Here is an 11788-nt window from a genome sequence, read left to right on the forward strand (position 1 = left end):
CTCATCCCATGTAGGCACAGAGCCAGTCCCGGCGGCTTCACTTCCGATCCAGCTTTCTGCTAATGCGCCTAGGAGAGCAGCAGAAGCCCCCGTGCTTGGGCCCCTGCACTCACTGGGAGACCCAGAAGAAGCTGCTGGCTCCTGGTGCTGGGCTGACCCAGCCCTGGACGTTTGTGACTGCACCTGTAGACGGGACATCTCTCTGTGTGTCTCTCTGACACTTTAACTCTGCCTTTCAAATAAATAAAAAATAGATAAATCCCATCTTTAAAGGTTTATTCCCCTTAGAGGGACCCTGGTATCCTGCCTCCTGTATGCCTACACTATCTTGGACTAAGACAGCAAGGACAGTGAAGTTGGTGTCTCCAGGACTGAGGTGAGGGGCCTGGACACCCTAGGAGCCAGGTGAGAGGGAAGGCGGCCATGCCTGGGTCCCTACTGTCCTCTCTTCTCTCAGTCCACTCTCACCAGAGGCGCTCAAGCCCCGCCCCCGCAGTGCACCCCGCCTGCTTCCTGCCCAGCCCAGGGGCGAGGCCCTGATCCCAGCCTGGAGCACTGGGTGCAGCCTACAGGACACAGAGGTGCACACGCGGGCCTCCTAGGAGCATGGGGCTGCACCGAAGGGTCGCGCGGCTCGGCGCCATGGTCTGCGGGCTCCTGCTGCTCCTCGACCCGGGTCACGGTGAGGCTTCGCGGGCGGCAACAGGGACCATGGTCACATCTGCCCAATCCCGCAGTTAGAGCCTGCGGCCACAGGAGGGCAGCGCCTGGGAGGTTGGAGGGGGTGGTGGTGACTACGCAGGACCTGGGAGCCCATGGTGGGCCCCTGAGGCCCAGACATGGAGGAGTGAGCCCAGCACGAAGGCTCTTAGCAGCGCTGGTCGGGTCGGCAGCCCAGGGACAGGAAGGGGCGTGGAAATGGGGCCCTTTCCCTCCCTAGCTTGAGGCTGTGGTGACTGTGCCCTCCCCAGGACAATGAGGAACCTGCCCTGGGCTGTGTGTCTGCCAGGGTCTCCTCTGACCCTGTGCACCTGGCAGGGGTCCTCCTGGGCTGGATTCCAGGGCAAAGCTGACCACACCTCGGTGCCTGGCATTCTGGGAGCTCAGGCCAAGAGGGCACCACCCCTGGGTGTGTCGTGGAGCCTTTATCTCCTCATTCCAAAGGCCCAAGACTGGAGCTGGCATTGCAGAGCAATGGCGTCCCGTGGGAACACTGGTTCCAGCTCTGCCTGCTCATCACCCAGTGCAGCTTCCGGTGATGTGCCTGGGAAAGCAGTGCAAGATGGCTCTGTCCCAGGCCCCTGATGCTCCCACGTGGGAGACGCTGAATGAGCTCAAGGCTCCTGGCTGAGGCCTGGGTGGGCCATTTGGAAGCTGAAACAGCAGATGGGTTCTCTCTCTCTCTCTCTCTCTCTCTCTCTCTCTCTCTCGACAGTTCCAAAAAATAACTGCTTAAAGAGAAAAAAAATTGTGAAAAGCCAGGTCTCTCCCGCCCCCTTTCCCTCTCTAGTCCGCCAGCACAGTCCCCACTCCTCCTCCTCCATGCTCACCCATGGGCTCCCTGCCTGCCCTGCTATGCACAGGCTCTCTCAGGGACCAGGACCTTCCAGGAAGATCGTCTTCCCCACAGCCTTGTAGTTCCCAATTAAATAGTATTTGGGGTTGGGTCCCCACTCAGAGAGGGAGCAGTTGTTCCCAAGGTCTGTGGGAGTCGCTGTGCGTGTCCGGGGCAGGAATCGCGGCAGCGTCTGCATGGAAGCCGCCCCTGTCCTCCATGGACTCTGCTGAGCTCCAGCTCACTGTCAGCCTCACAGCCGGAGCTGCTGCTGCAGTCACTCTGTCCTCCATGGTTGGGGCGAATGACAAGGACAAGGTCGGGACCAGGTCAGGACAGAAGCCATGTTTACTCACCCGCTCCGGGGCCAGGCTCTCCTCTCCCTGACCCAGGGGCCCAGAGCACCCTTGTGGCCGGGCATCGCCTACTGTGACATGGGAGGTTCCCCCGGGGAGGAGTCAGCTTTCATGGGGCTGGGGATGATTGAAGGCGGCTTTACCTGCTATGCCACAGTTCTGGTCCGTACACCTATTTTACGATGTGTGGCTACAATATTCTTATTCATTCGTAGAAACTCTTTACTAATCCCTGGGCTTCCCCATTAGATGACTTCATCACCTCCTCCCTCGCTGGTCCCCGGGTCAGGATGTGCTTTCCCCGTCCTGGGCACAGTCACCTCCCTCCTGCATTTATGACACTAATGCCATCTCTGTTATAGAGCATGCGCTAATTCTGTTTTTTTTTTATATGTATTAGAAAATTATGTATAGATGTTTTGTTTTTTTTCTTTAAGATTTCTTCTTTATTTGAAATGCTGAGTTACAGACAGAAAGGAAACAGATCTCCCATCCTCTGATTCCCTCCACATAGGCTCATAACAGTCAGGGCTGGCCCAGTCCAACACCAGGAGCCATTCAGGTCCTCCAGGAGGGTGCAGGGACCCAGGCGCTGGGCGGTTCTACTACATCCCAAACCCATTAGCAGGGAGCTGGATCGGGGGTGAAGCAGCCAGGATGGAACTGTGATAGGAGATGCTGGCCATGCAGGCTGTGGAGGCACCCGAGCGCCACCACACCGCCCCCTAGAGGACACTTCCTTTCTTCCCTTCTTGCCCCTGGAGCATGAGCCTCCTAGCAGGGCAGCCTGGTCAGTCTGGTGCTCACAGCTCTACCTCCTGTGACTGAGGGCAGTCAGCAGAAAGGACGCTCTCCTCGCCCCCAGGGCTGTCACCTGCCGCTGAACTCCTAGTGCTCAGGGATGGTGCTAGGACCCCAGGAGCCTCGTGAGCTGTGGGATGTCCTGGGCTGGGCCCACGGACAGCACTGCTGGCTTGGCAGGGGGTGGGTGAGGGGGTTGGTAAGGTCAGTGTTTGTAGGTCTGAAGCCTTGGCAAGGCCAATGTGCATTTGCCAAGGAGAAGGCCACAGCAGCAGTGTGGGAGGGCAGCTGATGGAGAGCCCCCACCTGATGCGCCTCTCTGCCCACAGGCCACGACTCTGCCAGCCCCATCCGGAACACGCACACGGGGCAAGTGCGCGGGAGCCTGGTCCACGTGGAAGGCACCGATGCGGGCGTCCACACCTTCCTGGGAATTCCCTTTGCCAAGCCACCTCTGGGGCCGCTGCGGTTTGCACCTCCTGAACCTGCTGAAGCTTGGAGTGGAGTGAGGGACGGGACCTCCCACCCAGCCATGTAAGCGCTCCCAGGGCACAGGGAAGCTCCTGCCCTATGTGGAGGTTGTGGGATTGATCCTCTGTTTTCTGGGCCTCGACAGCTGTCCGTTAGAATTCCCATAACCAGCTTTCCCTGTGGGTGATGGCCCCACGTGAGTTATCAGTGAGTCAGCTGAGGCTCACAAGAGCACTGTGGCTTTGCCAGGCTCCTGGCTCTGGACTTGGAATCAGAGGGCATTAAGCTCCAGGTGCCGACTAGAAAAGCAGACGCGGACATTCAGGTTCTGCCCATGTTCTCTGCCACCAGGGGGCGCTGTCTCCGGGCAGGTGGGAGGGTGTCATCAGTTGCCTCCAGGAAGCTTGCCCTTGACTGCATCAGCAGATCCTGCATATCTCTGAGAAGGACGCCAATGGGGTCTCCCTGGGACCCAATGTCCACAGTCACCGAATCTACGGACATGGGACTTATATTCTTATATGGAGACTATGGGATGATGTGACACCCTGAGAGTCTAGAATTAAGACAAGGGATGAAGTCAATTGCTCCCATGGGGTCCCCGTAGAGTCAAGATCACTCTAGGCCATCAGCAACTGTGGGACCTCCCTGGAAGTGCAGCTCTGTCCCAGCTTCCCCCGGGGCTGTGGCCTGGCATGTGGTGCAAAGGGACTCCCGAGGAGGGTCATGTGTGAGCAGGATATCAGGGGAAGGGGGCATGAGGGTGGCCCTGCACAAGCCCTGGGATGACCGTCGCCATGGTGGCCGCCAGGTGTCTGCAGGATGCAGCTGTAATGACTGTGGCGACCGAGTTCCTCTTTAACATGGCCTTGCCTCCCACCCCCGTGTCAGAGGACTGCCTGTACCTCAGCATCTACACACCGGCCCACGCCCACGAGGGCTCCAGCCTCCCTGTGAGTGACCGGGATCCTCTCGGGGAGGGACAGACATTTCTTTTGCAAGAAGATAAAAAAAGGCAAGGTTGGCCCGGATCCCTCCTCAGTGTGGCCCTGGTGAGGAGCTTCGCACTGTCAGCTCCAACTTCTTACCCTTGGTGGGCAGCTGACCTCTGGGCTGGGGTCCCAGAGCCCTGGTTGCTCCCAGAGGTCACAGAAGATGGCCCTGTGATGGACCCAGGACTCACCCAACCAATTTGCGGCCAGGACCATCCCTCGGGTGCCCAAGGGCCATGCTGGTTGTTCCCCAGTACGCGTCATGGACTGTTTGTGTTGAAGACGGTCCTGGGCTGTTGGTTACTATTCAAGTGGAGCAGTCAGGAAGACACTCCTTTCTTTGCACACATGGAGGTGCTGGGAGGAACAGAGCAAGACTTTGATAATTGAGGAGGGGCTCCAACAATGTGAGTGGCCTGTTTTTCTGAAAGAATTCAACGACCTAGGTCCTGCAGTCTGACTGGAGCTCTGTTTCCCTGAGCAGGTGCAGAGCCAAGCACAGGGTAGTCCAGGTGGTATCCAGGTGGGGTTTGGGCTGGGTGGGAACCTTGTGGTATTGGCCTTGACTTTGCCCAGGTGATGGTGTGGATCCACGGTGGTGCACTGGCTGTAGGTATGGCTTCCATGTATGACGGTTCTGCACTGGCAGCATTTGAGGACGTGGTGGTGGTCACCATCCAGTACCGCCTGGGAGTCCTGGGCTTCTTCAGGTGAGACCGGGGCTGGGTGGGCACTGCGGGATGAGTGGCACCAGGACAGCCCTGTGACCCCTGTCCCTGCCACTTCTCAGCACTGGAGACCAGCACGCCGCCGGCAACTGGGGCTACCTGGACCAAGTGGCCGCGCTGCGCTGGGTCCAGCAGAATATCGCCCACTTTGGAGGCAACCCTGGCCTGGTCACCATTTTCGGCGAGTCTGCGGGTGCCATAAGTGTGTCCTCACATGTGCTGTCACCCATGTCCCAGGGTCTCTTCCACAGAGCCATCATGGAGAGTGGAGTGGCCGTGCTGCCCGGGCTCATCACCACCTCATCGGAGGTGGTCTCCACAGTGAGTGTCCTCCACTGGCCTGCCCAGGCCTGCTGCTCCTGTCTTCCCTCACAGAGCCTCTGTGTCAGTCTCTGTTCAATGGGTACAACAAGGAACATCAGGGTGCCTCCGGAACTGCCATCAACCCGGGGATGAGGGGCTGGGGGTCAGAGTCCACACACCTCTGCCGTGGTAGAGCTCGATTCTGTGTCCTGCTAAGATGCCACGCTGGGGCTCCCTTGCTGGGTGGAATCGTCTAGGCAGGTGGCGGGTCCCTCTGGCTGAGACACTGAGTACCGGCATAGCTGGAACCATTTCACAACTGCAACACCCTGGGAGACGGGGGCACACTTGCCCCCAGCCACGGCTTTGGGCAGACTCCCCCTCCCCTCCTGAAAAGGTGTGCCAGCCCCTGTGTGGTCCCGTTACAGATGGTGGCCAACCTGTCTGGCTGTGGCCAGGTGGACTCCGAGGCCCTGGTGCGCTGCCTGCGGGGCAAGAGTGAAGAGGAGATGCTGGCCATCACCAAGGTCGGGCCGAATTCACAAAGGTGGGGGGTGGTCACAGGCCTGGGTGCTCATCCTGCTCCCTGGCCTGCATGCCTGCTGTCCTCATAGCCCTGCATGGGGAGTGGAGACCAGGACAGCCAAGTCAGGCGTGAGCCCTGCTGGGCTGGGCGTGAAGATGACCATGAGCCAGGAAGGAGTGGAAGGCATCAGAAGATGTTTGGGACCTGACCTCGCTGCCTCCCTAGGCCTTCAGATCCATCCCTGGCGTGGTGGACGGGGCCTTCTTGCCCAGGCACCCCCAGGAGCTGCTGGCATCTTCGGACTTCCGACCCGTTCCCAGCATCATTGGTGTCAACAACGATGAGTATGGCTGGATCCTCCCCAAGGTGAGGCTGAGCTCCACGCCCCTGGGGAAATCAGGACCGTGTCAGTTGGGGGACCCCAGGGCTCTGAGCTCTAGGCTTGTCACCGGAGAAAAGGCTGTGGAAGCCATGGGGTTCTTGTCTTCAAGGGAGAAAGAATCCAGGCGTGAGACAGAGAGTGAAGTGACAAGGCTTTATTGGGGATAGGGCATCCATCAGAACGGACGGGACAGAGAGAGAGCGCCCAGTCGCGCAGACTGGGGAGAGCGAGGTTCCATGGTTGAGTGGAGAGAACACACCTGGGCAGGCCAGGCAGCATCTCCGCTGAGAGGCAGAGGGCTGAGCGCGCAGTCCTACTTTCGATTCCCGGTGTTTAAGGGAGCCTGTTTACCCACCTCCCCCTCTTCTTCAGGACAAACGATGGGGCTCTTAGGAAGGGTTCGTTGGGTGAAAATTAGCAAAGTCCTCCCCAGATTTGTCGGGCCCAGCAGAGCAGAGGGGCTCCCCTTAGGGTGTCTGAGAAGGTTTTGTTGCCCCATGTTATCCGGTCATGTAACCCATCTGGTCCTGATGAGACAGAATCCTCCTGGGAGCTTTCCTTGGGGGAAGGGCTGGGACACCTGGGAGGTTATCAGGGTCTGGGCAGGATGTGAAGTGCAGGATGCTGGGCTTCTGGGGCTTCCGCAGTAGATGCTGGGGTTCAGGCCCTGCTCACACACACAGAGGCTAAACTTCCAACTTCCCACCTAACAGGCTTTTCAACCCCCCCAGAACACACGGACCCTGGACTCCCAGAAGGACGTCGACCGAGAGGCCATGCGGGCCATTCTGAGGACATCTTTAGCACAGTTGGTGAGGCTCCGGGTCCCGCCCCATGCCTGGGCAGGGGAATCCTGCTCATGCAAAGCTGTGGCAAATGCACCTTTGTGGGCCTGGGCAGGGGCAGGGAGGCATCCCAGAGCCGGCCCTCCCCCCATTCCCTGTCCCATTCCAGGACCCAGTTCCCACCCCTGAGCCCACCGCCTCCCTGCCCTGAGTCTGCCTCCCCAGCCTGTTCCCCACCACCTGGCCAGATGCTGCCGCCTGAGTCTGGGGACGTGTTGATGGAGGAGTACATGGGGGACAGTGAGGACCCCCAGACCCTCAAGGCCCAGTTCCAGGAGATGATGGCAGACAGTCTCTTCGTGATGCCTGCGCTCCAAGTGGCCCATCTTCAGCGTGAGTTCGTCTGTGGCCCAGGCCTGACAGTCAAGGGCGTAGCTCAGAGCTATGAGAGGTCTGTCCTGCCCAGGTCCCTACCCACATTCTTAGAGTTTATTTGGAAGGAAAGAAGCACACAGAAAAACAGACAGAGCTCTTCCACCTGCTGGTTCATTCCCCTAAATGCCTGAAACAGCCAGCGCTGGCCCAGCCCAAAGCCAGGAGCCCAGAACTCAACCCAGGTCTCCGGCCATGAGTGGCAGGGCCATCTCCTGCTGCCTCCTCCTGCACATTAGTAGGAAGCAGCTGTCCCGAGTGACTTCATAACCACTGCCCCAGATGCCCTTCCCCTCCCACTCTTCCTGTGGTCCCTGAGAGCCTGGCCTGTGATGGTCGCATATCAGTAAATCCCAAGGTGCCTCCCCCATCGCGCACAGAAGTCGGGAGGTGAGTGAGCGTTGGTGACTTTCCCAAAGCCACCCGAGGCCATGATCCCATCCCAGCCACTACCGCACCCTGGGCCAGATCCAGCCAGGTGTGCACTAGAAAGTGGAGCCCCAGCATCGGCCCCTCTGTCCCTCCAGGACCCCACGCGCCCGTCTACTTCTATGAGTTCCAGCACCGGCCCCACTTCCTAAAGGACAAGAAGCCGCCCCACGTGAAGGCTGACCACGGGGATGAGCTGGCCTTTGTCTTTGGGATCTTCTTTGTAAACCGCCAAGGTGAGCCTCCCTCCCTCCCTGGAGGCAGGCCAGGGCCCTAAAAGGCAACACCCCCCCTGCACAGATGGGGAGCCTGAGGCTGGGACACAGGGTGAGTCAGGTGTGCAGGATCTCGGAACTCTGAGGGCTGAGCTGGGTTAGAATCCCAGAGCCTCAGTCAGCAGCCTGTGCCCCTCCTGCTCTGCCCACCTGGTCATGGGGGTCCTGCCGGGGAGCAGAGGCAGGTGTCTCAAAGGCGTGTTTGTTTTTTGAAGGACTTCCCCTGGCTGAGCCAGGAATGAGCCTGTGTGCTCTGAGCGGGAGGCTGCACAGAGAAAAGGGAGCTTGGCCAGGGGAGGGTCCGGCTCCCGGGAGTGAAGGGAGGGGGCAGAGAACCAGTGTAGGACAGCCGAGGGTCAGCTCCACCTGGGCTGGGAGCGTGGTGCATGATGGGGCATCAGGACTGGGGTGGCCCGAGGTGACCCTGCCCCCTCCCCTCTGCAGTGCCCCTCACTGAGGAGGAGGAGCTGCTGAGCAGGAGGGTGATGAAGTACTGGGCCAACTTTGCTCGCAACGGGTGAGACGACCCCCGCCAAATTCCCAGGAACCTGGGACCCTCTGCCCTCCCTCCTGTGAAGGGAACTCACCAGCATCCAGGGTCCTAAGTCACGTGACAGTGCCCTCCCCAGCTGCAGGATCTACTGGCCCTCACAGGGGCCCTGGGGACCAGGCACACTCTTCCCATCTCCCAGTGACCTGGGGTTGTTCTGCTCTGCCCATAGGTTCTCTGTGGGGGGAGGGACAGGCCAGGTCAGGATGCCGGGTCCCCACGGGGAGTTGATGCTAGGGGGAGGTTGTTCAGCTGCTGCTTCTGGAAACCCATTCCTCACCCCTCCTGGCCTGCAAGGTGGCCTGGCCGTACCCCACATAAGTGCTCAGGGCTGGGCTGGGCAGGGCTTAGAGTGACTGTGTTGCCCCCCTCCCTGATATTTTGTCTCTAGGAACCCCAACGGCGAGGGCCTGCCGCACTGGCCCGTGTTCGACCAGGACGAGCGATACCTGCAGCTGAACGTGCAGCCTGCAGTGGGCCAGGCCCTGAAGGCCCGCAGGCTCCAGTTCTGGACCCACACCCTGCCCCAGAGGGTCCAGGAGCTAAGGGGCTCTGAGCAGAAGCACACAGAGCTGTAGCTGCCAGTGTGGGGATGGGGGACAGGGGCTCCAGTGCAGGTGGGGCACCAATGCACTCACACACATCCACAGAGAGATGCATTCAGCACTCTCACGTGGCCACTCAATCCTCCTGGCCTCTGTCCACTCAACAGACCGTTGTGGAGAACCCACAGCTTGAGGTTCATTGCCAAGCCTGCCCTGGTCCCCTTGTGTGAGACGCACCCAGTACACCCTCCATGGAGCCTGTTTGGGGAACACTAGTGCCAGCCCAGCTTCCTCAACTCCCACTGGGCCCTGGGCCCCTCCTGCCTTTTTGCCCCCTCCACCTTCTCCCCTCCCTCCCTCTCCTCTCCTCCCAGCTCCAGGCCCTCTCCACATGGAGGGCGGTACCTGGGGCTTGTTGCCCGCCCCTTGGGTGCCAGAAGCCCCCTTCTCCCCCCAGGATGCCCTGTGATCTCACATCTATAAGTGATCAATAGAGGATCTGGATGCCCGGAGCCACAGTGTCTTGATGCCTTCCAGCTGCTGCTGCCAGGGCGCCACACCGCGGGTGCCCCCGGAGCAGCAGAAATGTGTCGCTCACGGGTTCTGGGGGCCCTGACATCCAGGGCCAAGGTGCTGCAGGTTGCTGTGTGTGAGGCTTTCTTCCTGGTTCACGGATGTGTCCTCACATGGACATGCTCCCTTGGGCGTGACATCAGGGCAGGAATCCCATTCACCTCCTGCAATCCCCACCTCTTAAGACCAGCGCATTGGAGGAAGGGTGTCAACGTGACCCTGACGGGGACACACACATTCAGACCTCAGCACCCGGGCCCTCCACGCCTCAGCCACCGAGGTCGTCAAGGGGAAGTCTCTCTCCCCACGACTGTCCCCCACCCCCACCCCCTTGTCATTTCTCACCCCACCTGCTGTCTGTGGCTTGAAGAGCTGGTGACGGCCCCGTTTTGCTGAGAAGCAGGACTGGGCTTCTCCGAGGGCCTTGGAGCCCAGGCCGGCCGAGACGGCAGGATTCCTGGGGCCCCGAGCTTGCTCTCACTCTCAGGGGCACTGCACATGCGTGGGGCCCCTGCTGTCACTGTCACAGCGTATCCACAGAGCGGTGTGTCTGGGGGGTTTCCTCAAAGTACAATGGAGGAACCAGAATGGCCAGGCAGACCTAGGGGAAGGAGCTCCTGTGCCCAGCTCCCCCAGAGCCTCAGTCCAGGGGGGCCCTTCCACCTGGCCTTTGTCACCTCCCAGCCACCTGAGCGCCTCCCCCTCCATCACCATGGTAACCAGGTGACTGCTTTTCCTCCTTGCTTCATTGTTGTCCCTAACTTTTCTCATCACACTGCTCCTCCCCTGAACCCTCTCTTACACTTGACCTTGGATTGCAGAGGTGCCAGCCGTGCTTACTCAGCCTCTTTCCCACAAAGCATTTTCCCTATGTCGTGAAGAGCCTGTCCCCCGGTACGTGCACCCCACAAGGAAGCCCTGCTTTCCCCATGCTGCGTTTGTTTAAACCCAACCAAAGGGCCTCACTGGTGTGGGAATGACTGGGGTTCCCGCATTGCCCACTCTGGCCACCAGATGGCAGACAAGGCTAGCTCTTAACCTGGGATAAGTCAAACTTGGCAAAGGAAAGGGAACTCTCCCCCGCTGGCACATAGCATCTCAGCACATCCTGAAGCGTCTATTGAGCTCCAGCTGCATACACACCACTGTACATTTTTCAGTTCTGCATATGTACAGTATAATTCTCCAAAATGGGCTCCCAGGACTACTTTTTCGCTTTTATCAGCTGTATTGTGGATTAATTTACATATTATTAATAGCAGGTGTTGTGGCATGGAGAGTTAAGCCACCACTTGGGAAGCCTGAACATCTCGTATCAATGTGCCAGTTTGAGTCCAGACTCCTCTGCTTCCTCCTAATGCATCCTGGGAGGCAGCAAATGGCTCAAGTGTTTGGGCCCCTGTCACCTATGTGGGAGACCCAGATAGAATTCCAGGCTCATGGCCGGCGCCGTGGCTCAACAGGCTAATCCTCTGCCTCCCGGCGCCGGCACACCGGGTTCTAGTCCCGGTCGGGGCACCGATCCTGTCCCGGCTGCCCCTCTTCCAGGCCAGCTCTCTGCTGTGGCCAGGGAGTGCAGTGGAGGATGGCCCAAGTCCTTGGGCCCTGCACCCCATGGGAGACCAGGAGAAGCACCTGGCTCCTGCCATCGGAACAGTGCGGTGCGCCGGCCGCAGCGTGCTACCGCGGCGGCCATTGGAGGGTGAACCAACGGCAAAAGGAAGACCTTTCTCTCTGTCTCTCTCTCACTGTCCACTCTGCCTGTCAAAGAAAAAAAAAAAAAAAGAATTCCAGGCTCATGGGTTTGGCCTGGCCCAGCCCTGGCTGTTGTGGGCGTTTGGAGAATGAACCAGTGGATGGAAGATTGCTCTTTCTGTCTATCTCTCTGTGGCTCTGCCCTTCAGATAGGTGAAAATAAACATTTTTAAAAATTAGCATATGGTTAATTGGAGCTATTTGAGGTGTGCAACTTGCTAACTTGGAGTAAATGTGCAGGCCATGCAGGGGACCACACCAGTTATGAGAGGCTCTGTCGCACCCCGAAGTTGCCTCACGCCCCTTGGAATGCCCCATTTGGAGTCCACC

General features: G+C 59.3%; 1 protein-coding gene across 2 annotated transcripts; it reads left to right on the forward strand.

The window, feature by feature from the left end:
• Positions 1-548: 548 nt before the first annotated feature.
• Positions 549-9642, forward strand: CES2 (carboxylesterase 2). 2 transcript variants are annotated; one of them, XM_062177252.1, is made up of 12 exons: positions 549-682; positions 3042-3246; positions 3995-4136; positions 4752-4885; positions 4966-5224; positions 5635-5733; positions 5958-6098; positions 6828-6926; positions 7148-7292; positions 7859-7996; positions 8480-8552; positions 8977-9642. In XM_062177252.1, the coding sequence occupies exons 1-12, from the start codon at positions 607-609 to the stop codon at positions 9161-9163; spliced, it is 1698 nt and encodes a 565-aa protein (XP_062033236.1). In that variant the 5' UTR covers positions 549-606; the 3' UTR covers positions 9164-9642. The 2 variants fall into 2 exon arrangements, with proteins under 2 accessions (XP_062033236.1, XP_062033237.1); XM_062177253.1 differs by having other exon boundaries at positions 6846-6926.
• The last annotated feature ends 2146 nt before the right edge of the window (positions 9643-11788 follow it).

This window comes from Lepus europaeus, chromosome 19 (assembly GCF_033115175.1).
Source record: "Lepus europaeus isolate LE1 chromosome 19, mLepTim1.pri, whole genome shotgun sequence".
Taxonomy (NCBI): domain Eukaryota; kingdom Metazoa; phylum Chordata; class Mammalia; order Lagomorpha; family Leporidae; genus Lepus; species Lepus europaeus.